We start from the raw sequence: 25,534 nt of genomic DNA on the forward strand, positions 1-25,534 counted from the left end.
GTGGTAGAGCACACCTTTAATCCCAGGACTAGAATAGAAGGCGGGATGAGACAGGAACTCACTCTCTTTGGTCTGAAGATTTCATAGAGGTAAGAGCTCATTAGTGGCTCGGCTGCTTTGCTTTTCTGATCTTCAGGTTGAATCCCAGTATCTGTCTCTGGGTTTTTATTATTCATGCTATATAATATAGCAAGAGGTAGAACCCTGCATTCAATCCCCAGGACCATCAAGAAGAGTGTGTGTGTGTGTGTGTGTGTGTGTGCGCGCGCGCGCGTGCACGTGTTACATAAATTATTTATAATATATATTATATATTTATTACTCAAGGAGTAAAATATTGAGCAAAATACTACATAATCTATAGTTAATTACATCAAGAGTGGCAAAGTGCCAGGCAGTGGTGGCATACATCTTTAATTCCAGCACTCAGGAGGCAGAAACAGGTGTATCCCTGTGAGCTCGAGGCCAACCTGGTCTACAAAGCAAGTTCCAGAATAGACGCCAAAGCTACAGAGAGAAACCCTGTCTTGAAAAACAAAAAACAAAAAACAGTGGCAAAGTAAACCAATTCTACACCAAGAGCTCATCAGGGAATGCTCGGCTGGATTCTGAATTTCCGTTATAAAAATTACTTTGCACATTCCAATAATTTAATTATAAATTGGCAACTTGTATCAGAGCCACTATCATTTGACCAAATTGAACCTAAGAACTTTGCCTTACATAACATCTTGGTGGGTGTTACTCTCTTTGTTTTTTGTTTGTTTGTTTGTTTGTTTTTGTTTTTTTGAAGCAGCCTCTCTACATAGCCCTGGCTGTCCTCAAACTCACAGAGACATCTAGCTGAATATGCCTCTGCCCTCCAGGCGCTAGGATCAAAGGCATTAACTACGACACCTAGCCCTAGACAATATCTTGAGGCAAATACTAAAAATAGATGGTGTAGTTGCCTCCACAGGCAACTATAGACCATTTTGGAAGTTATGCAGATGAAAATTCACTTTTCATTGTCAATCTTTGGTACAATTCACATCATTAAGTGCAAACTGTTCAGATTGTTTGAGACAGTCTTACCACATAGCCCTAACCGGCCTTGTAACCCTACACACAGACCCAGACTACTCAAATGTAAAGTAATCGTCCTATCTCTGCCTCCGAAGCACTAGGATTGCAAGTGTGCATGCCATCCTGGGCTTAGTTTTTTTGCTTGCTTGCTTGTTGTTTTGAGACGGGATCACACGTGGCCCAGACTGGCTTCACTCTCATTACGTGGCTGATTCTCCTGTCTCCACCTCCAAAATGCTGGAATTAAGGAGTATGCCACCATGCCTGGCTTATGCAGTACTACAGATCAAACCTAGCCACCACCTGAATCATGCTAGGCAAACACTTCTACCAACTGAGCCATGTCCCTAGCCTAAAAGTGTATGGTGCGTGGCGGGGGGTGGGGGGATCAGTACTGGGGATGGGTTTGGGCCCTATTGCTGAGCTAGAGCCCTAATCCCTGGCTTAATTTTTAAAAACAAAGACTTAATGGATGGAAGTTTCTTTTACATATAACAAGCCCCAGTAGACGAAAGAAAAATAGTTACTTACAACTCATCAGGTCGGTAAGGCGGTGGACTTTCAAGAGGCCTCACAGACATGGCTGATGTCACCAGTCACCTGATCTTTATGATGAACAACACTTCAGGCTCCCAAGATAAGCAAACCTAAGCAACAAAAGTAGGCCGATGGAATCACTGCCGAGACCAGAGGAGTTGGCATCACCAAGAAACATACAGAACCCAGTCTCCAGGCGCCCGCTCGCCCCATGCACATTACTGCTCTGTTCCACGGCCACTTCCACGTGGCAGACCTTCAAGTCCTCAGGCACAGAAAATCGCATTTCTCTTGACGCCAGTATTGCATTCTGCATGGCCCTGGCCCACAAATATCTTTAAACTTAAAATTCTGTGCTACAATAATGACAACCTCATTATCACTTTATAATATAGAAGGGAAAAAAATTAAATAGCCACTAGTAAGAACAAAGGCATACAAAGAAAAAAGAGAAAAGTTGGGAGTAAACATGAGATCTTGTCTCAAAAAGATAAAGGAAAAAGGGGGAGAGAAGGAAGGATTTATTTCACAAAATTAATTAGTCTGGATCAGCAAGATGGCACAGTGGGTAAGGGTGTCTGCCACGAAGCCTGATGACTGAATTCAATGCAGAATTTACATACTGCAAAGAGAGAGCCAACTTCTGCAGCTTGTTCTCTCGCCTTCACACATGCGCCATGGCAAGCACACATGCACGCACACGCACACATGCACACACACACTCTAAAACGCTTAATTTTAAAAAAAAAAAAAGTGATGATTTACTTTTTTGTTGTTGTTGCTTTTGGCTTTTTGGCTTTTCTGTGTGGTCCTGACTGTCCAGGAACTCACTCTGTAGACCAGCCTGGCCTTGAACTCACAGAGGTCCACCTGCTTCTGGTTCCTGAGTGCTGGGATTAAAGGCATACACCACCAGGCCTGACTCAATGATTTATTTTCTCTTATTTTTGTGCACTGGAGGTTTACCTATGTGAGCGTTTTGGATCCCCTGGAACTGAAGTTACAGACAGTTGGGAGCTGCCATGTGGGTGCTGGGAATTGAACCAAGGTCCTGTGGAAGAGCAGCCAGTGCTCTTAACCACTGAGCCATTTATCTCTCCAGCCCCTTAAATTTTTAAAACAAATAATAATAATTTTGCTGGTGGCACACGCCTTTAATCCCAGCACTTGGGAGGCAGAGACGGGAGGATATCTGTGAATTTGAGGCCAGCCTGGTCTATAGAAAGTGTTCCAGAACAGTTTCTAAAGCTATACAGAGAAACGCTGTCTCAAAAAAACAAAATAATAATCTCAATGCCAGGTACAGTAGTATAAACCATAAACCCCAGCTACTCGGGAATCTGGGGCAAAAGGATCTCAAGTTGGAGACCAACCTAGCCAATACAATAAGACCCTTAACAAAAAAACAAAACAAGAACAAAAAGCCGAAGACTGTAGCTCCTTAATGGAGGATTTTCTAGGACTATAGCTCCATAGTGAAGGATTTGCCTAGAATGCCCAGGGTCCTCGATTTGATCCCCACCACTGAAAGAAAGGTAACTTCCTATTACCTTTAATGCTGACGTAGGATGAGCGTGCATACGACAGTGAAGCTATAACTGTCCAGCACCTGTTAGTGCTCCAGAATTAACTAAAGCACAACTTAAAAGTGTGCCCTTATTAAAAGTGATTATAGCAGGCAGTGGTGTCGCACACCTTTAACCCCATCACTGGGAAGCAGAGGCCTCGGCTCTCTGCTAGTTCAAAGTCAGCATGGTCTACAAAGAAGTCCCTGACAGCAAGAACCGTTACACAGAGAAACCCTGTCTTAAAAAAAAAAAAAAAAAAAAAAAAGGGTTCCAAGATATAGGCACAGATGGTGTAATTTCGAGCCATCCCATTCTCTTATTGTCTTCTCTAAGTCTCCAAAAATGTCACTGTTACAAAAGAAAACTAGGAAACACATATTAAAGAGTCCTTCCAGAGGAGAAAAAGCAGAGCAGTTGTGTTCTAGAATTCCTTAAAGCAGACTATCTGCACACCTGAAAGGCAATTTCACTCAATCAACGCACATTTACCAAGGTCCTAACTAACTACACAGCGGAGCCTGTGGAAGTAGGAGACACACACAGAACAGGAACGTCTCCAGGCTGAGCTATGTGACCAAGAATGATGCCAGGCCGTGGTGGCGCACGCCTTTAATCCCAGCACTCGGGAGGCAGAGGCAGGCGGATCTCTGTGAGTTCGAGGCCACCCTGGTCTACAAGAGCTAGTTCCAGGACAGGCTTCAAAGCTAAAGAAACCCTGTCTCAAAAAACCAAAAAAAGGTGATGAAGAGCATCGGCTAGTGTCTTTGGAAGGGGATGCGCATCCAGGCTCGTGAGGTGTTGACATGGGGTGGGGCTGTATAGACACGGTGTTATCTGTTAAAATAAGGTGATGCTGAGAGGACAAAGTGTATGGAGAGTCTCTTCCTCACTCATAAAACAAGTTACAATCCTCAGCAGTGGATGTATGAGGACAGGTAGGAAAGGGCACCCAGGAGCAGCAGCCACCAAGCCCTGGAAGTTGTGAAGCTTGGGCTGAGGAGCTGGGAGAAGGAGGAGAAAAGCCACACTGGATACCCACTCATGTGCCAGGCACTTTGCACAAAATTCCAATTCAGACTCAAAAGCACCCTGATTATCCCTTTTTACAAACCCAGAAAGGATGAGAAAGACATGGGGAGCAATATGCCCAAAGCCATAAAGAAGTCCATGAGTCACTGAGATTAATCTGGGACACTTTCCACGCAGAGATTTTCAGTCCATTTCATTTGGAATACACTGGTTTCCCCGGAGCGGACAAGTGATGTTAATGTTCATGAAGCAGTGAATCTGGGCATGACCTGCCTTGGTCCAGGGTGACTCCATGGCACCCAAGAGATCTTGGTGAGACTCAAAAGCTGAAGTTTATCCTAGAAAATCCAGTGCCAGAAAAGCCAAGAGAGGGCCTATGGGATGGCTCGGCAGGTAAAGGGATTGCCACCATCGATGAGGACCTGAGTTCAATCTCCAGGACCTGTATGGTGGAAAGAGAGAATTAACACCTGCATACTGTCCTCTGATGGCCACACACATGCTGTGGGTGTGCACGCGTGTGTGTGCAGAAGATGAAGGAAGGAGTGAGCAAAAGAATGAACTTCAGTTTTACAGTTTTCTTTTCTTTCTTTGTTTTCCGTTTTTGTTTTTTTGAGACAGGGTTTCTCTGTAGCTTTGGAGCCTGTCCTGGAAATAGCTCTGGTATACCAGGCTGGCCTCGAACTCACAGAGATCCCCTGCCTCTTCCTCTGAGTGCTGGGATTAAAGGCATGTGCCACCACCCCCCAGCTTTGTTCTACAGTTCCCAGCACTTCCTGTCCCTCGGGTAGGGTATATGGAAGCAACACTAAGTTCTTTTCAGCCAACACTAGTAATTGATTAGCAAGGAAGAGAACTTTAGATCCACTAGGTAAACTCCATGTGAACAGGAGTTTTTTCAGTGTTGTTCACTGATTAAAACAGCACCTGGCACATGGTAGCTGTGCAAATATTTGCTCAACATTTACATGGATCAGATTGGACCATGGATACTTCTGCCCCGTGTGCTTTCAGGCTGAAGGTGACGAGAAAACATCAGAACTTAACAGAGTATTGCCTTCAAATAACAGTCAAGAAGGATCTATGACTTGAGTATATTGAAGCAAAATTTGCTTTTCATTTTCAAATAAAGTCTGTACAACTGTCCATTGCTCCGTCAGGAGCAGTAAGTCAGTTTAAACTTTTTAAATGTGTCATGTAAGCTACATAGAAAGTAAGTCTCTTCCACGCCACTCAATAGTCAGTTCCAAATCTCAGAATAAAACTCTCTGTACATCAGACAAAATCTCCAAGATGAAAATCCAGGTAATACCAACATGGCAGCAGCACAGGAAAGACGACTTCTTCACTTTATTTATTTATTTTTTTAATAAGAATGGTTTGCAGGTAAACTGCAAGAGGCAACAACAGTCCAGAAAGAAACTAGAGTGTCTGCGCCAGTCATTTGTTTTTTTAAAACCACTCTGCCAGTGCACAACATGCAGATATAAATCCTAAGTGTGTGCAGCCCTGTAACTAGCCCACGGTCCGCTTCTTCATCTCACGCTGAAATACACAGATGAGAAATTCAAGCCAAAACTGGGCTTTGAAAGGCTTTGATTTCCTCAGTGATGTCTGGAAAAAGAACATTAAGGAAAAACTTCAAATATTATTAAATAAATGTAAGGCCTTATATCTAAGACTGGATGCTGAGAGTGACAAATACTGACCTCAGAGGAAACTTAGTAATTCCTCTTTTAAGTGATCTTCTAAGTGATCTAACTGATCTACAACTCAATCACTCAAGACTACTACTCCCAAAGCCAGGCATGGTGGCTAGCCTGTGAAATCTCAGCATTTGGGAGGCTGAGGTGGGAGGATTTCCGTGAGTTCAAAGTCTGTCTGGGCTATAAGTTCAGTCCAACTTGGCTTTAGCATGAGATTCTGTCTCAAAAGACAGTACAAGAACCAGGCAGTGGTGGGGCACACCGTTAGTCCCAGCACTCTGGAGACAGAGAAGCAGGCAGATCTCTGAGTTCGAGGCCAGCCTGGTCTACAGAGCTAGTTCCAGGACAGTTAAGGCTGTTACACAGAGAAACCCTGTCTCAAATACACACACATACACACACAGGCAATACAGGGGCTAGAGAGATGGCTCAGCAATTTAGAGTGCTTGCTGCTCTAGCAGAAGAACTGGGTTTGGTTTCCACATCAGGCAGCAAGTGCCAGTAACTCTAGTTCCAGGGACCCAACACTCTCTGGCTTCTTCAGACACCAGCATACGTGTGGTGCACATAAACATATCCTGGCACACACACCTACACGTTAATACGCAAATCCTTTCCTTTCTAAAATACAAAAGGTAAGCCAGGTATGGTGGGTGACATGCACCTTTAGTCTCAGCACAGGAGGCAGAGGCAGGAGGATATCTATGAGTTTAAGGCCAGCCTGGTCTGGTCTACAGAGCAAGCTTCAGGGCAGCTAAAGTTAAATAATAAGACCCCTCAAAAAAAAAAAAAAAAAAAAAAAAAGGAGGAGGAGATTGATAACGACTACCCCCCAATTCCAGGCTCTGTATCAATTATTAAAAACTAAATTAACATTGACTCGAAATACCCCCCCAAAAAAAGCTAAATTAATTCCAATTCAAGCTTTAGTTGTCAGAAATTCAAACAAGATCCCCTTCTGAGTGTTATTTCCTAGAGGCTGGAGTTTGGCTGCCATGTTTCCTCCAGCAGCAAGGATTTCTAAACTGGAACAATTTGAGGAAGCGGATTTTAGACAGCTCTTACTACACCTTGGTTTCTCCTCTGAAGAAAGTTACCAGGAAAGAGCACAGAGAAAGAATCCAGGGAATCTGGATTACAAATTTGTAGGATTGGGCAGAGACCCAGGGAGCTAAATAACAGCATCTAATTAGCACAAAGAATGCAGCATTTATGTTCACCTGGAGTGAGGTCTCCAGTGGTAACCGCAGACAAGGTTATCCAGATTTGCAGCTGACCAAACACTGGAAAGAATAGCTAAGAACCCGAGGGCTAGGAATCCATCGAGAACGAGCAAGGTCTCTCTGCAAGATCAAAATGAGTTTGAACACACGAACTAGTTCCATCAGCCTCATTTATTAGCTCGTCAGCAACAACCCTGTCGAGTTCTCTGAGCTCCAGAGATTTACCTCTGTCAAAAGGGGGAAGAACCCTGACCTTGGCTGGGGTAAATAAAGCAGAAATAAGCAGCAGATGCATTCATACTCCCATACTCCGTGGCTCCCCAAAAGGTGAGTAAGGTAAGCACTCAGGCACTCGGGTGTTTGGGAACATAAATAAGTCACTTAGATGTGAACACTTGGGGCTGAGGGTGTAGCTCAGTGAGGTCACTCACAAGGTCCCAAGTTCACCCAGCACCAATAAAATACAGCAAACCTGCTGCTGAAGCCCAGAGATTTTGCCGCTGGCTGCTTTCCTGAAAACTGACAGGCTGAGGTTGGTAGAGGAAAATTAAAATTAAAAACTTAATTCACAAAAAAATCTATATGAGAATACAGGAGAAAGGGGATCCGACTTGGCCTCTGTTCAATCTTAGAGGCACACACCCCACCCCAGCAAAAAGAACATTTCCTTCGGTAAGAATTTTAGCAAAGGTTGTCCAAATCTTAGAGAGCACTCAGAAATAGTGTTCGTATCTAGGAATGTTGTAAGGGAGCTAGGGCTGGCGCTCGGTGGCCTTGGATTCCAGCCCTAACCCTGAAAGTGAAAAGAAACAAAACCTGAATCTGTACATCAGGTTCCACCCTGGGTACAGATCCAGGACAGAGACTACAACAGTTCAGGATCTTAAAACAAAAGAAAACAAACAAATATGTCTTGAGAAAATAGCTGGCAAACAGGAAACGCTTGTCCTGTAGAACTTGATCTAGAGAACAAGATGATTTTAATGCCCTTTTAGACCACTCTAAAAAAACCTGAAACATTTTAAGAACTGTCTTTGTAGTCCTAGAAATGGTTTGAAACAAAAGCAAAACAAAACACCCAAAACCGCAGGATCAGATTTCTTCTCAATGTTGGGAAGCTTCCCCTAGTGGGAAGTGGCCCTGACTCCACCCCCTCCAGGAATAACAACCATTTCAGTTCCTGCCCATGGGCAGGAGTTACTTAGTATCACTTTAGAGATGCCACTTCAAGGTCCCTAAATCAGTGACAAAGCCCCACAGCCAGCAGCTAAAGAGCAAGAGACAGTAAGTTTGTGCCCAGTGGAGGAGGAAGGGGAGTGGAAAGACCTCTAGGACTTGGCCTAAGGGCCCCACGGGTTTCTTTCATCACCAGAGCATGAAGACCAGCTGGGCTAGAAGACCACAGCTATGTGAGCTAACGGAGGACAGACAGACAGCAGATCTGTACATAACGTGTTCCACAGAAAACCAGCATTCCCAGCTAATGTTTTTATATGTGTGTATGTACATATATTTGTGCATGTATTATTTTTTAAGCTAAGTGTGGTGGTGTGTGAGTTTAATCACAGCACTTGGGAGGTAGAGGCAGGTGGATCTCTGAGTTGGAGATCAGCCTGGTCTGCTGGGAGTTCAGGACAGCCAGAGCTATCTAGCGGAGAGATATTGTCCCCAAAACAAAACCACAACAACAAAATCTAAAGTAATAAATTAAGAATCTCTCCCTAAGGGCTAGAGAGAGCGTTCTAAGGTTAAAAAAAAAAATCACTAGTTGTTCTTTTTGTTTGTTTTTGTTTTTAGAGACAGGGTTTCTCTGTAGCTCTGGAGTCTCTGATGGAACCCTGGAACTTTTATAGACCAGGCTGGCCTTGAACTCAGAGAGATCCACCTGCCTCTGTCTCCCAAGTGCTGGGATTAAAGGTGTGCTATGTGCCACCACTGTCCAGTTTAAAAATTCAAGTGTTGCTCTTGTAGAAGATCAGGTTCAATTCCCAGAACCCACATAGCGTTCACAACCATCAGCAACCCTGCCTTCAGGCAAACATGTGCATGCACATATATGCATGTAGGCAAAACAGTCATACATATAAAGAAAAAAAAGAACTTAAAAAATCTCTCTGTATAATTAAGGACTCCAAGTAGGATTTTTCCCATGCTGAGGATTGAACCTAGGACATTATACATTCTAATCAAGCAGTCTAACATTGAATTACATCTTCAGCTCCAAAGAATATTTTTAAGTCTTTTTTAATTACATTAATTAATTTACAATCACGTCTCATGGCATGCGAGGTCAAAGGACAACTTTTGGCCTTCTATTCCCTTCATGGACCAAACTCAAATCATAGGTTTGCTGGCAAGTGCCTCTACCCACTGGGCCATCTACCAGTACCCCAAAGAGGATTTGTAAAGATTTATATTTTTATTATTTTTAGTTATGTGTATGTATCTGTGTTTAGGCATGTGTATTTGAGTGCAGGTGCCCACAGAGGTCAGAAGTTGGATCCCCCAGGAGCTGGAGACAGTTGTGAGCCATCGCACGTGGTTGCTGGGAAGTGAACTTGGGTCCTCTGGAAGAGCAGAATATGTTATTAACCAATGAGCGAGCCATCTCTCCAGCCCCAAAACTTATTTTTTTTTCTTTTTGAGATACGATCTCATTATGTAGCACTGACTGTCCTAGAACTCACAAGAGCTCCACCCACCTCTGTCTCCCAAATTCTGTAACACTATGCTCCACCCCGAGAGAATCTTGACATGGCCTGTCAAGTTCCCGAGTTCAGCTTCAGGGATGATCTCCAGATCACTCAGTAATATTCCTCCATCCCTGACCTCAGGCCTGACCTCTCCCCCCCAGGCAGAACATGAGAACTTGACCATCACCTTCCCTAGTCCCTTTGCTGGTCCTTAGCACAAAGGGATGGCCCGTCAATATTTGGTTAATAACGCCAAGGCTCCATTTTAGAGACTTGGAATTTCAGTCCAGCAGTGAATGTCTTGAACTACGCGAACTAACAGCAAATACATCAAATCGAGGTCAGCTGCAAGTCCACGCTTACATTCTGAGATGGGGGTGGGGGACACACACACACACACAACAGTATAGGCTTATCTTGTGAGCTTGTTAGAAAAGAAGAAAAGGTCCCATCCCAAACTACAAGTCACAAGTACTTTAGAGAAGGAGGAGGAGGAGGAGGAGGAGGAGGAGGAGGAAGAGGAAGAAGAAGAAGAAGAAGAAGAAGAAGAAGAAGAAGAAGAAGAAGAAGAAGAAGAAGAAGAAGAAGAAGAAGAAGAAGAAGAAAACCCTAGGTGCTACAAACAATAGCCAAGAAGACTATAACTAAAACAAGTTTGCTTGAAAGTTTGGGCATAGCTGAACTGGACCACTAGCAGGGCCCTAAACTGTATTCTCCAAAGTGCAAAAAGTGTTCTCAATATCAAGTGACACACCAAAATCTCCAGGTGTGGTACAAACAGGCTGGATTGAAAAGTGCCTCTTCAGCTTGCTACAGTAGGTATTTTCTCTGGAATTCTCTAGGGTTAACTAGTCCTTATGGCTTGGCTTAAGTTTTCTGTATTCTGTAGTCTATGCTTACAAAAAAACGTAAATTTTGGGGGCATTTTGTTTTGGTTTGATTTGGGGTTTTCTGTTGTTGCTTGTTTGTTTGTTTTCATGCTGAGATTTCAACCTTGGAACCATGACCCACCATAAACTCTTAAGATAAAAGTCTAGTAGGATCTGCTTTAACAAAGAACCTTATACAGAGAGAGGTGCTGCCTGGAAGTCGCCAGAAGGTAGAGAGTGCCCCCCCCCCCCCCCCCCCGCAAACTTAACTCGCTGACCTGGCCATCCCATCACCTAACAAAGGAAGCGCTAACAAGTAGATAAATCCAAAGAAGAAAAGAGAAAACCACCACCAGTGGAAATTTAAGGAACTACTGTTACACTCAGGGGTATGTAGCTGAACAGCCCACCAGCAACAGAAGGCGTCACCAGAAAGCACCGCACTGGGAACCATTTCTCTTTTCCCGGGATCTCCATAACACACCTGTTGTGCCAGAGAGCCACACACTACTAACCTGCCTGGAAAGCTGCCTCCTTCCCGCCCCAGGTAATTCCCCTGGTGGCACTTTGCCCGGTGAGCCCGGGGCAGGCACAAGGATATTGCCGCTCCTGCTGGGGTTCAGTTGCTCCACCTAGGACGAAAGGGGCTCAGAGTTGTTCCAGCGCCAAGATGCAGAGGCCATTTTGGTCCCCACCCACTTGTCCCTGCACACTTCCTCCAATGCTGGCCACTCGCCGCTGTACTCGCGGGGCCGGCTTTGCCCGGGATATCTGCAAAGTGGATAGCCTAGGCAAGTTGCGGGAACCCCGCGAACGTGCGTGCGCCCCACGGCGGCTCTACGCTCGGGAGCAGCCCGGCCAGTGCTGGGCGACAGAGCAGGCTCTGCCCCGGGGCAGATCCGCAGCTCGCGGTCACGGATGATCTACTGTGTGAGCTTCCCTCGAAATCCAGCATCACTCGAAAAGAACTCCGACAGCTCAAATCAACAAGGGCGCACGCACCGCCCCCTGTTTCAAACTGCCAAGTGATACACGCCAAGACTCTGGGGACACTGCAGAAGACCCCTGGCCTCCCTTTCCCCTGGGATGAATTACCCAAAGAAACCAGGAGGGTCACGGGGATCTAGGTTGTCCTGCATCACCTCTCTCCAGTCCTAACTGGGGACCCTGAGAGCCCACAGTTCTCTATCGCCCTAGCTGAGCGTGGGTTCGGCCCACGAGGCGCCCGCCTCTGTAACAGCAGAAAGTTGCCCAAGTATTTGTGGTGGAGAGGGTTCCGCCCGCAGCTTCAAGAAACAGAGACAGAGAGACAGAAAGGAGAGAGAGAGAGAGAGAGAGAGAGAGAGAGAGAGAGAGAGAGAGAGAGAGAGAGAGAGAGAGAGAGCGCCCAACTCCTCCCTCGCTACGCCCAAGAACCCGCGCTTCTCCGGTTCCCGGGAACCCCAAGTCCAGGGCGAAACTGCCACCGAAACTAACACCGCGCGCCCTCCCCGCGCCTCCCAGACGCCGCGCTGTCGCCCTTGGGGAGGGGACCCCCGGTGCCGCACCTGCCTCGTACCCACTCGCCAAGGCCCAGACCACCTGGGCGGCGGAAAACCCGAGCGCTCACCTGGCGGGTGCACCTGCCGCCGCCCGCAGTGACAGCCAAAGGCTTGCTCTGAGTCAGGAGCTCGGTCCTCCCCCACTCCCCCGCCCCCGGGCATGCGCACCAATTTCAGGCCGAGCTTGCCCTGGCCGCGCGCTCCGGGACCCACCTGCTGCGCCCCCGGCCGGCTGCTCGGCCGTGTGCTGGCCCGACCTCCTTGAACTCCACCGCTCCGCCGTAGTCTGAGGAAGGAGGGAGCGGGAGGTGGGCACGAGGGACAAGGTGTGGCGTGGCTGGCCTCCTCCCTCCGTGACCCATTCACCTGAAACTCCGACGGGAGAGGGAGGGAGGGAGCGGCGGAGAAGGAGGCGGGAGGACCGAGTCGGGCTCACCCTCCAGAGCAAGCGGAGTTAAAGGAACAGCGACGCTTTGGCTGGAGGGGACTGGGGTTCGTTCGGGGAGGGGAGGGGCTCAGGATCGTGGAGGCAAAGTGGGTGGATGATTCCGGACCACCTTGAGGGCACTCGGAGGTCGGTTGGCTTTAGGGACCCTGCGGAGTGCTGGTTCCAGGAGAAGGCTGCGGGGAGTTGTTTTGCTGGTGAAAGAGAGGGTCCTAGGGTGCCTGGAGCGCTGATAAGGAAGGCGAGTCCTTCACTGTCCTGTTTCCAGGTTTTAATTTAATGTTTGTTGGAAAGCAGTATCCTATTGCTTGTTCCAACGAAAGACTGGGAAAAATTTCAGAAGGGCTCATTTCTAGCCCCTTCGGAATCAGTGGATTCGGGAAAAGACCTTCCTCTGAACTGGTTCAAATGAAGGGGACCACTGTAGGTGTGCCGGTTCTGCACCGCAGAGTCACCAGGTCAAAGGGCCCCCTGCCCACGCGCGCACTAAGTGTAGTTACCATGTGATCAAGTCTACAGGACCAGAGTTTATTCCAGGTGCTTGAACTGACTTTTTGGAGCCCATTCCCTTATAGGGGGTAAGGAGGGGAGGATGCCTTGCTAGCAGAGAGTTGGGACTTGGTCCGGTTCAACTCAGTGAGCCGCCAGGCTTTGTTGATTCCCGGTGGGAGGCCTAACCCTCTCCGTGGGAGGTTGGAGGGAGTGCGGGGGAGCGGGAGGAGGGAAAGGAGGGGTAACTGTGGTCCGTGTGTAAAATGAATAAAAGGTAAATTAAAAAAAAATTTTTTTTAAGAACATGAAAGGGGAAAAAGGGATTTTAAGCCGTCTCAGTATTCTTTTTTGGCTCCAAAACAAAATCTTTCTGACTGCTAGGATCTATATATTGTTTTTACTTATACACGCTGCCCGTAACTATGCAGAGTTATATGTGTACGCGTGTGTGTTGTGTTTCTTATTAATTGTCCGCTACGATATAGAGATTGTAGCTCTTGTTGTACCTATCTGCATCGAAGATGAGGATTTAAATTTCGTAAGTCCTGCTTCCTTTTGTGTTCCGATCCTGAATGTCTGCATTGCCTATAACTTTCCGTTCTATCCCTTCCTCTTCTCTGCCTTTGATTAAGTAGCTAGAGGTGTGACTCTCCTTTACAGCAGATCTTAAGGCACAATTCGGTACTTCAGGAAGTAAAAATTTAAATGACAGCCTTAATAGATTGCTAATCTAATTAGTAATTTTTCGTGAAGTCATTGCTATAATTATTTCACTGTGACTGTAGTTTCTGAGTGATGCAGATTAAATTCATGTTAACAGTAAGGAAGTCGGGTTAATCCTCTTAATGTCAGCTGTCAGATTGCTAAAATCTCCCAACATTCCAACCCAGATTGTAATTAAACTAGGGAACATTTCCTAATATCCCATCGTTTGTAAACACCTATTATCTTATAATGTATTTTGCCCTGTTCTGAAGAGGACCTCATAGGAGGTTTTTGCTGTTGTTTTCTACTTAAAAATAAATATTATGGGTTGACTGGGGGGGGGTGCATTTTGTCCCTGGAACGCCTGCCTCCCATACTTGAGGCCCTCAGGTTCCATCCTTGGTTCACATACCAAAAATACGTCCTTGTAAAGAGCACACTCAGGGACTGAAAAGTGGTTAAACGCAGCGACTGCTCTTCTGTTGGGCTTCTGTTCAGTTTCCCACTCCACAGGGTGTCTCACCCCTGTAGCCCTAGTTCTGGGGACTAGAACGCCCCCTTCCTGCCTCCTTGGGCAGTGGGCACTCAAGTGGTGCATAAACAAACATACAGGCTAATTACCTATACACTTAAGATAAATATTTTAATTAAAATATTTTAAGAATAGAGTGTAGTAAGGGGCTGCGGGCAGGCCTGCTTTTCGCCTCACCCGGCTCCCGCACGGCTAGCTTAGTCCCAGAAATAACAACACACAAATTGTATTCATTTAAGCACTGCCTGGCCCATTATCTCTAGAGAGTTAGTTACTGACTAACTCTCATATCTTGATATTAACCCATTTCTAATAATCCCGTGGTAGCACCACAAGGTGTGGCTTACCAGGAAAGATTCAGCATGTCTGACCTGGTGGCTGGCTCCATGGCGTCTGCCTCATAGCCCTCTTTCCAGCATTCTGTTCTGTTTACTCCGCCTACCTAATTTTCTGTCCTATCAAGGGGCCAAGGCAGTCTCTTTAGTGACCAATGAAAATAACACAATAGACAGATAACCCTCCTCCATCAATAGAGTGTGCATGTAATAATTTTTTTTGCAGTCACAGGTTGTATAACCATTGCCACCATATTCTAATTCCATTTTCATCATTTCAAAAGAAATCAGTACCTACTAGTCATTTCTGTTTCCTCCTCGCCTTCCCTAGCCCCCGATACTATTAATGGGTTTTTATGGGGGGATTTTTTTGTTCGTTTGTTTGTTTTTAATATTTTTGAGACAGGGTTTCTCTGTGTTGCCCAGGCTGTCCTGGAACTCACTTAATAGACCAGGCTGGACTCGAGCTTACAGAGATCTGCTTGCTTCTGCCTCCTGAGTGCTGGGATTAAAGGTGTACCCCACCACTGCCCGGCATATTAATGTGTTTTCTATCTCTATTGATTTGCCTATTCTAAACTTTTTTTTTTTTTTTTTTGCAGGGGAGGGGGAATTGAAACAGGGTTTCTCTGTGTAACAGCCTTAGCTGTGCTAGAACTTGCTCTGTAACCCAGGCTGGCTTCAAACTCATAGAGACTCACCTGCCTCTGCCTCTTGAGTGCAGAGAATAAAGGCATGCAAAACCACCACCAGGCTATTCTGGACGTTTTATACTAATGGGTAATACAATCTATGACTTCAATGTCTTTTACTTAGCACACTCCCTTCACAGCTCATCCATGTTGACCCATGTATTAGTACCTTACTCTTTTTTAAGACTAATCCCGTTGCATGGATATGCCACATTTTATTCACCCTTTTATCAGTTGTTGGAAAGTGAGGTTGTTTCTCTTTTGGGGCTATTATAAACTATTTGTGACCATTCATACATAAATTTGCATGAACATATATTCCCCAAACTCTTGAGTGAGCTTTCAAGTAATTTTTTTTCATTTCAAGAAGATAACATACACATGGTATTATTTTTCTTATTCCCGCCCTAAGCTTAAACAAAAAGGTACCTTGTGTCTGGAGGAAGGTCGGTTCTTCTCATTTCTTTACCATCCCCCTGCCTCTGTCTCCCGAGTGCTGTCTTACACCTGCACCACACCCTCCTGACTATTCGCTTGTCCACATCACTCATTCAAGAAGACTACTTCTTCCTCTTTGTCATCCTCTTCCTTCCCCTCCCTTCCTCTTCCTTCTCCTCCCAGCTCTTCCACTTGTCTGTCAGGGATGGGGATGGAGCCAAGAGCCTCATCCATGCCTACGCGCGTGCTCTACCATTGAACCACATCTCCAGCCTCACTGTTTTTCTGAGTCCTTACTCTGTGCACAGCAGGATAAAGCCCCTATTTTAATTAAACTTGCCTTCTACTTACTACTGATTATGAATGTAAAAATTTAAAAAACTAAGTTGAGCTACGTGGAACTGGCAATAGTTGATTATTTTTCATTGTAAAAATGTCAACTTCATATGTTTTCTGCTAAAATGCTATATGCTGTTTTCATTAGATTCAGATTAACTTTCCAAACAATATTATAACATGCAAATATCTATGTTTTTTTCCACTGCTGCCTAATATTGTGCCTACTAGGGTTAGTAACTGAAAGAGTCTACAGAGGAAATTCAGCCTTAAGCACATCATTCCTCAATACCAAAACAAAACAGGTTGGACACTAAAGAAAGCCATGCTCTATTTAATCACTTATATAATTATAATTTGTAGCAGAATAAAGTTTTTAACCAAATAATCCTTTTTGGCTATTTATCATAGTATTATATAGTATTATCCACTCTTGAACAATAGTCTATCAAAATTCACTCTACCCAGAAACAATAAAACAGTAACTTTTATTAATAATAAACCAATGTGATTAATAATTAATAATTTTATTATCTATTAATAATAAATCAGTGTTATTCATAATAATTAACAGGAACAGTAATTGTTTTTATTAGAGGATCTATAAGTAGATTTTTTTCCCCCAAATCATTAAGATTTAAAAACAAAAGCTAGAGAGGGAGGTGGTTCAGTGGTTAGAAACAGTGACTGCTCTTACACAGGACCTGGGCTGGATTCCCAGCACCCACGTACAAGGTGGCTCACGACTGTTTGTAACTCTAGTCTCAGAACATCCAGTGCCCTCCTCAGGTCTTTGTGGGCACCAGGCATGTATTTGGTGCACAGGCATATATGCAAGCAGAACACCTATACACACAAAAATTGTTTTTGTTTTTGTTTTTTAAAAAAAGATTTAAGAACAAATTTTTCTTTCTTTTTATAAGACAGATAACACCTTTGATCCCAGAACTCAGGAAGCAAACCAGGTGGATCTCTGAGTTCAAGGCCAGCCTAGTCTACAGATCGAGTTCCAGGACAGCCAGGGGTACACACAGAAATCCTATCTCAAAAAAAAGGGGGGGGGCAAGAAAGAAAGGAAGGAAGGAACCTGTGTTCAAATCTCAGGGTTGCGATTTAGTAACTGAATTAGATTAAAGAAGAAAAAGTATAAAAGCCTTCACCCCATTTAAAGGCATAATAAATAGTACCGTCTTGAGCTACTCAGGAGACTGATCAAAATGATAGCAAGGTCAAGACCTGCCTGGACAACCTCCTAAACTTCTGTCTCAAAAGTGAAAGGGGGATAGGTGAGGTGGCAGGGTTTCCTGGAGCTCAGGACAGCCTGAAACTTGCAATGTATCTCCTTGACAACAAGCCTAGCAACCTGAGATGGAACCTTGGGTCCAGTGTGGTGGAAAGAGAGAACCAGCTCACACAAGTTGACCTCTGACTTCCACACAAACCAAGGCATGAGTGTGGGCACACACATACAGACAAAATAAATATAATTTGTAGAAAGTAAATGCAGGCCAGGCATGTACCTCAGTAATAGGGTGTCCACGAGTATTTACAAGACCCGATCTCCTTAGCATCGCATGAAAAATATAAATAAAATTAGAACCCTATTATAGTTTGGGAGAGCATGTCCCCCAAGACATACTGTATTCTGAGGCAAAAAAAAAAAAAAGAAGTCTCAATAAATGTGACAGCTCATTGTTATATCCCATTACACATTTGTTAAGCTATTGTGGAATAACCCCTAACCAATAGTCCCAAACCCAAGGTCCCTGTTGAATCCCTGCCACCTGCCACTATGAAACCAGCATATTTCTCTTCAAGGCTTTGATCTCTAGTACCAGTGTTTAGAGGAGGAAAAAGAAGGAGAAGTTAAGATATTTCCACTCGGCTGTGCCAGTCTAGTGAAAGAATTCAATGGTGTTTGCTTAAGAGTGCCTCAATTGGAGTGGCTTTCAGGCTGCTGTTATACCAGCTAGTAACAAGGAGGGAGGCACCCTGTCCACAGAAGGCAGTTTCCTTGGACACATTTATGGAAGAATGTGTGGGGCAGTTTCTCACAGGGTGCCTGTTCTCGGTGAGTAAACCCCAAGCTGCTCCATGCTTGTGTATGAAGCAAGAGCCTCCTGGGAGGGAATCCTGGGGAAACAAAGAGCCCGGTGAGTGCATGGGTGTCAGCACCTGGAGCCTCAGCGAGCAGAATCATTAATAACAGCCGCCATCCGCGGGCCTTCTGCAATGTGAGCTCTACACTACAGTTTGGCCTTCACGAAACTGACGGCTACTGTTGTTTTCCTCATTTTAGACCTTGGAAGGCTAAAGTTCAGAATGGTTCCATCATTTCCTCTTTATCTGCTAAGCCAGTACTCAGTCAATCAGAGGCTGTCTGATTCCTGAGCTAATTTATGCTCTTAACATTCTTTCTGTGTTTTAGAACTACTAATTATCACTAGGCAAGATTCCATGGTTGATAAATGCTCTGTTCCTTCCTTTGGGTGTAACTTTCTTTTTAATTTCTACGTGGCTGTTTACCTCACAATAGTTTATTAATGGCATGGATTATACATTCCTTTGTAGGCAAAATATTGTATTTTCCCAGAATTTTTTTTCAGAGTCTTGCAGTATAGCCCAGGCCAGCCTTAAACCCACAATCCTCCTGTCTCTTCCTGCCTGTGCTGGGGTGACTGATAAACTTCCACTAGGACTTAAAGGCGTTGTTAGAGATGGTTGGCGACCTGCGTGCAGGTGTGCAGGGAACATTCCTCACCTACCAACAGGAAATAACTTTGTATGGTCAGGGTATGTCCCAATCCTATGAGGATGACGTAAGTGGGTTTGGTATAGGATGGGATATATATTATATATATTCATATGTATATGCATATATATATATTTGAATAATGTAGATAAAGAGATTCCAGTTGACTTCTTAATTTCTTCAGTGTCAGTTATTCATTCGGCAGAATGAAGAAAGCAAACAGACTAACTGACAGGGGTGACCAGGAGGCCAGATTGGAAGCAGGTCCCTGGGAGGGGAGTCACCAGCAGCTCCTCCAAGAGGGACACCCGAATTGGAGCTTTAATAGTGAGGGAGCTAGCCATGCAGAGATCCGGGTCACAAACACCCTGAGGTTGGAACCCGGGCCACTTTAGAGAGGCAGAGGGAGGCAAGATAGAAAGGCAGGGAAAATCCTGGTGCTTAAGAGGGTGTTGGGGGTTGGGGGAGAAGTTCCTCACTCTGGAATCCTGTTACAGCCTTCGCTGGTGGCAGCACAATTAACTCCTGCCTAAGGCCTTTTCCTTCCTGGCCGTGAACCTGCGATTTTCTAGGAATCTCACCAGAAACCTCCTTCACAGGGCAAAGTCAAGCCTGGAACTCCTTATGCAATACTAGTGGCGTCTGGTTTTACGTTGTCAGATAATTCCACCTAAGGTATCTCAGGAGTACCTTCAGGACAAAAGACAAGGAAGAAAAAAAAAAAAAGTGAAACCAAGAATTCAAGAATCCTGGTTGTCCCTGAATCATGGCCCCTGAAAGCTTATGAATTGTATGAAGTTTTGAATGTTCAGATAAGCATTTTCCTATTTTTTAAATAGCATTTTAGGGCGCAACAGTGGTGGCCGCACGCCTTTAACCCCAGCACTTGGGAGGCGGAGGCAGCAGGCAGATCTCTGTGAGTTCGAGGCCAGCCTGCTCTACAAGAGCTAGTTCCAGGACAGGCTCCAAAGCTACAGAGAAACCCTGTCTCAGAAAACAAATAAATAAATAAATAAATTTTAAATAACGCAAGCATTTTCTCTCTAAAGTTTGTGTAGAATTACAGTTAAGGAAGAGCTAAGATGCTCCGAGAGCATCCTGTAACTACCATATCTTCCCACCTGAGTATTAATGACAGAGGCTGGCCTTGTGTGGAAGAGGCCCTGACGCAGGGACTCAGGAAACACTGGGCAGAAAGATGTTAGAAGTTCTGCCCTAATCACAGGTTTCTCTTATTTCTAAAGACTAGAGGAAGAAAGCAAATGTCATTTTATCCAAGACAGGCACCAAAGCTACAAAGAAACCCTGTCTCGAAAAAAGAAAAGAAAGGAAAAAAAGAAAGAAAAGAGAATAGCATGTATAGCTGGTTTTTTTTTACCAAAATTCACCAGTTTATGGTGAATTGTTTACTTTCTCACACATACATATTTATACACAAAACACTTTTTATGTCTAAATTTTTGTTTATTTTCACTTTTCAAAACAGGGTTTCTCTGTGTAGCTTTGGAGCCTGTCCTAGAAACTCGCTCTGTAGACCAGGCTGGCCTCTAACTCACTGCCTCTGCCTCCCAAGTGCTGGGATTAAAGGAATGTGCTACCACCGCCCAGTTTATGCCTAATTTTTTTGTTCTAACACATACATTTGGTTGTTTAAGTTTCTCTCTCTCTCTCTCTCTCTCTCTCTCTCTCTCTCTCTCTTTCTCTGTGTAGGTGTGTGTAGGGGTGTGTGTGTGTGTGTGTGTGTGTGTGTGTATTTAGGGGTGCTCTGGGGATCAACTCCAAGGACTTGTAATTGTACTCTACCACGAAGTTATATCCTTGGGTTCCAAATGCAGTTTTAGATCGCCTGCCTAAGTACTTCAGCATTTCTAACTGTCTCTGGAGAACCTGGACCTTCCCTTCCGTGCCCAGCTGTGCCGTAGCATACTTCCCAAATGAAACGTTGTTGTGAGATCTTATCTCATTTGTGTTGTTTCGGGTCCTCTAAAATCTAACTGCCAATCAGAGACAAGTCCTCGCATTTCTTTGTCATGACTCCTTAGTCTTAAATTTTGAGCAGTTTGCTTTCAGGACGTGGTTCACAGTTTCGATTAAAGCAGCAGCAACAACAATGCAAATTTGTGAGATGATGCCATGGCCTTCCTAGGACCTTACCTCACAAGGGCGATGGGATGAAGGATAAATTTGAGGGCGTGGTTCAGGTGGTGCCTTCCAGATCATTCCCTCCTCTTTATAACTACTCTTTATTCTTTGGGACGATACACTGGTTCTCCATTCCTGATCCCTTTTGGATTCCATTATTTCACTGATTATAACAGTAGTTATTCTCTAAAACTATAAGATATTATTATCGATAATATCCAATACTGCCAAGGAAAAGAAATTGGTTTTTTTTTCGGGCAGGGTCTCATAGAGCTCAGGCTAACCTTAAACTTACTGTGAATCCTTACAAGACTTTGAACTTCTGTCCTTACATGACCTTGAACTCCTGATTCCTCTTCTCCTACCTCCCAAGTGCTAGGATTAGAGGAATGCACCACCATGCCTGTCCCCATATGTGTGTGTGCATGTGTGTGTACATGTGTGTGAAGAAACAGAATACCACACATCCTACTTCATTAAACAAAGCACTGGGTTTTCACCACTTAAGTTTTTTCTGATGACCTATCTTCTATTCACCTTTAATGAACTAATCAGTCCCTTCCCCTACATAAGATATGTGTCCCTTATATACTTCCTGTCCTGTCTGCTCTTCTGCTGCTGCGATAAAACACTGACCAAAACCAGATTGGTAAGGAAAGGGTTTATTTGGCTCACAGTTTACAATCCGTTATGGACGGAAGCCAAGGCAGGAGCTCAGGTAGAGACCATGGAGGAGTGCTGCTGCTGGCTTGTTTCCTGGCTGTCTCACTCTGCGTGCCTTCTTTTTTTTTTTTTAAGATTTATTTATTTATTTATTAAGCATACAATGTACTGCTGGCAAGGAAGGCACCAAGTCTCATTCCAGATGGTTGTGAGCCACCGTGTGGTTGCTGGGAATTGAACTCGGGACCTCTGGAAGAGCAGCCAGTGCTCTTACCCTCTGAGCTATCTCTCCAGCCCTCAGCTTGCCTTCTTAGACAACCCAGGATCACGGGCCCAGAGCTGGCACTCCTCACGATAGGCTATGCCCTCCCACATCAGTCCTTAATCAAGAAAATGATGCACAGAGATGCTCACAGGCCACTCTGATGGCGACAAACCCTCAGAGAACTCTTGTTTGTGTCAAATTAAAGAAAATTAACTAGTACACTTACTAAGGAGGGTAAGGGGCTTGGGGGGGAAAAATCAAAGCAGGCTTTTCTCTTATGTAGGCTTATATAATGAGTCATACAAAATAATAATTTTAATAATAGCAACAATAATAGGACAATTGCTGGGTGAGAGGTGGAGATAAGGACCTCAGGACACCCTCCCTTCTTGATAGACCTGCTTCGCTGCCTGCACAGATGCCCCTCTCTAGGACTTGCTCTTTGCTCACATAAATTCCTCTGCCTGCAGTGTTCTTTCTCCTCTGTTTGGAGGTCAATATTCTAAAATAAGGTGCTTCAAGACTAAGTTGAGGTGCTGACTCCTACTTCTTGTTCTGATTTTTGTTTGAGATAGGGTTCCTCTATGTAAGAGTCCTGGCTGTCCTGGAACTTGGTTTTGTAGACCAGGCTGGCCTCGAACTCACAGAGATCCACCAGCCTCTGCCTCCCAAATACTCCTACTTTTAAGCTTTCTTTAATTTTTTTTTCCTAAACAGTGGCTTCTCTTAATTCTGCACATGTTCCCAAACTGACTATAACTGCTTAATTGTCTGACACGAAATCACTTCCTTTCTTGACTTATATAAGTATGTGAAGGTCCCTCCTCCTAGAAAGTGTATTTTTTGAGATTTGTCTCTGTCCCCACATACTTTGCACTGCTGTCACTTTGAGTAAGTGGATAGCTTTTGGGGTTGTAATATTACCCTTAAGTACACAAGAGTCGAGTTCCCCTGGTAATGGCTTTGATGAGAAACTCTGCCCTTTCCTTCTGTTTGTTTTTTCAAGCATGTTCCCCACAGGAGGGGGTTAACCAGGAAGTTTCCTTTACTCCCTTCCCCCAGACAGAATAAGAAGAAAAAAAAATAACAGGAAACCAACTCACAGAAAACAATGAAGATGAATATCAAGTATTTGTTCCTTTCCGTGCTAGAGCAGTTCTGCGTGGCATGGCCTTGGGTCATCATGGTAGCACTTGAAATAAGCAAAGTTGCTTTGAGCTCTAAGAATTTCCAGAACCAATTGGCTGTTTTTAGAGAAACCCAGGGGTTAAAATACATATGGCTTTTTAAGAAAAATAATAGGTATTATTCCAAGAGCCCACAACTGTCATCTGGAAGCTGCTTAGGACTCTTGTGATACAGGAACCTGGTCTGGTGCCACAGGTAAATCAGTCACTTCCTTGCTGTGCTCCTACAGCCTTTGGACCCTGACAGAAAAAAATAGATTATTAGAATAATAAATAAATTATTAATAAAATGTCATTATATAGATTAATATTATTAGAAAAATTAATTACTATTGTCTGTGTGCCACACGATGCTTCTACAAGTATTATTTGAAACATTCCAAGTTAAATGCCGGTTTTTGTGGTAAAAGAAGCTGAGTTATATATGTTGAATTTTTTTTTCTACTTCAAGACAGGATTTCTCTGTGGTGAGTCCCCTGCAGGCTTTATAGCAGGTAGGAGAAAAAAACGACCCATGAAAAGACAAAAATGAAACTTGGCTCAACCCAATTTTATCGTAACTAGTGCTGGACCGGGACTTCTAGAATCTAGCGCAAATCATTTTACTGTAGCCACATTTAAGCACAGCACAGTTTTTGAAAAAGGTGTGCGGATAAGAACGAACTCAGTTCCAAGTGTACAGTTTGACATGTTTTCATTGAGATTCCTTATAAAGTACATCAGGCTTCCTTCACAAGGATAGGTACTGTGGACTCAGAGATAGTGCCCACGATTTCGGGTCTAGGGAGCCTGACGCAGGTAAACATAACTTAGCTTGTGGGTGTTGGGATCAGCCTGGTCCTAAGACGACAGAGAAGTCACGTAGGCTGTTACAAAGCACAAGTGACCTCACCCGTAAGAGTGGGTTTTATAAAAGCAATGCTCAAGATGCATGGAAAGGGGTCTTGGAAAAGTAAAAATATAAGTTCTGGGAGATACGGGCAGAGCCTGTCCCATCAGACAGCAAAGGATCACCAGGCTGTGAAACTACATCATTCCAAGCCTTCCGGGAAGATTGGCTACGCACCTCATTCTAGCGAAGAGGCGAACTGTGTGTTTACCTTCCTGGCTTCTCCAATGCTTATCTGTGTGCACAAGGCCTTCTGCCCCCTACTTTTCTCAGTCCTGGCCGTCCCTGTCCTGGAACTTGATTTGTAGACCAGGCTAGCCTAAAACTCACAGAGATCCACCTGCCTCTGCCTTCCAAGTGAGTGTGCCACCACACACAGCTATATGTTTTTTTAATATTTATATATTTGTAATGTATACAATATTCTATCTGTGTGTATGCCTGCAGGCCAGAAGAGGGCATCAGATTTCATTACAGACGGTGTGAGCCACCATGTGGTTGCTGGGAATTGAACTCAGGACCTTTGGAAGAGCAGGCACTGCTCTTAACCCTGAGCCATCTCTCCAGCCCCACACAGCTATATGTTGAAATCTTGTCCCAATTGCACAATTAGAAATGGGTGACACTGGGGTTCAGAACCCCGTATCTGTTTGTCCCACGGATCCCTGTGAGATTGCACTGCGCTTTAGGTAACTGCCTTCTACAACTGAGAGATCCTGGTGCCCACACCTGTCCCCAGTGCTTGATACATGAACGTTGACTATAGTTGAATCTCTTTACCTCTTTCTTCCTAGGGCACCAAATGCTAATATGTTTATATTCATTTCCCCCCAGACAGTTGGAAGGTTACGTGGCTGATCCCATCTTCAGATCCAGGAGTAGTTTCTATTGGCCACTGAGTCTTAGTGCCCCATTGGTGATTAGACCAGGACTGCACTCCTAAGCCAATCAGCATGCAGATGAACATCCTGCTCCAGGGCTGCTGGTCTCCAGCTATAGGGCACCCATGTAGGGATCAAATCCACATAGGGAGAGGAGATAAAGCTGAAAGAACTAAAAAAAAAAAATGTGCAGCCCCTGCACTGTACTTTCAGTTATGTGGGGTTGGCCACCTTAAGTGGGCTTTTTATTGCTGTAAATAATCTTGATATGCAAGTATGGTACTTGCTAAATGACCATTAAATGGTATTTCTTTTGTGCCAGGACTTAAAATATGTGTGTATACATACATACATACGTACATACATTTATACACATGTATATGGATATGTGTGTGTGCATATATACATGTATCCATATATCCACATACACATATATGTATACACACACACACACACACACACACACACACATTTATCTCCCAGACTGATCTTAAACTCTGTGCCTGTAACATGAAGGGGCCGGCTTGTTGGGGTATCTGTCCTGCACAG

The 25,534-nt window shown here is 44.5% G+C and overlaps 1 protein-coding gene across 5 annotated transcripts in view; it reads right to left on the minus strand.

Moving 5' to 3' along the window:
* Ocln (occludin) overlaps positions 1-14,783 on the minus strand; it is a 49,767-nt gene extending 34,984 nt beyond the window's left edge. Inside the window, exons 1-3 of one of the 5 annotated variants that reach the window (XM_048442877.3) lie at positions 12,445-12,595; positions 11,206-11,322; positions 1,597-1,712 (exon numbers count right to left, since the gene is read on the minus strand). In XM_048442877.3, coding sequence (XP_048298834.2) covers positions 1,597-1,646 — 50 coding nt within the window. In that variant the 5' untranslated portion in view covers positions 1,647-1,712; positions 11,206-11,322; positions 12,445-12,595. The other 4 variants (XM_048442878.3, XM_085676774.2, XM_048442875.3 and 1 more) reach the window with 4 other exon arrangements.
* Positions 14,784-25,534: the final 10,751 nt, after the last annotated feature.

The sequence above is a fragment of the Myodes glareolus genome, chromosome 15 (assembly GCF_982192425.1).
Source record: "Myodes glareolus chromosome 15, mMyoGla1.1, whole genome shotgun sequence".
Taxonomy (NCBI): Eukaryota; Metazoa; Chordata; class Mammalia; order Rodentia; family Cricetidae; genus Myodes; species Myodes glareolus.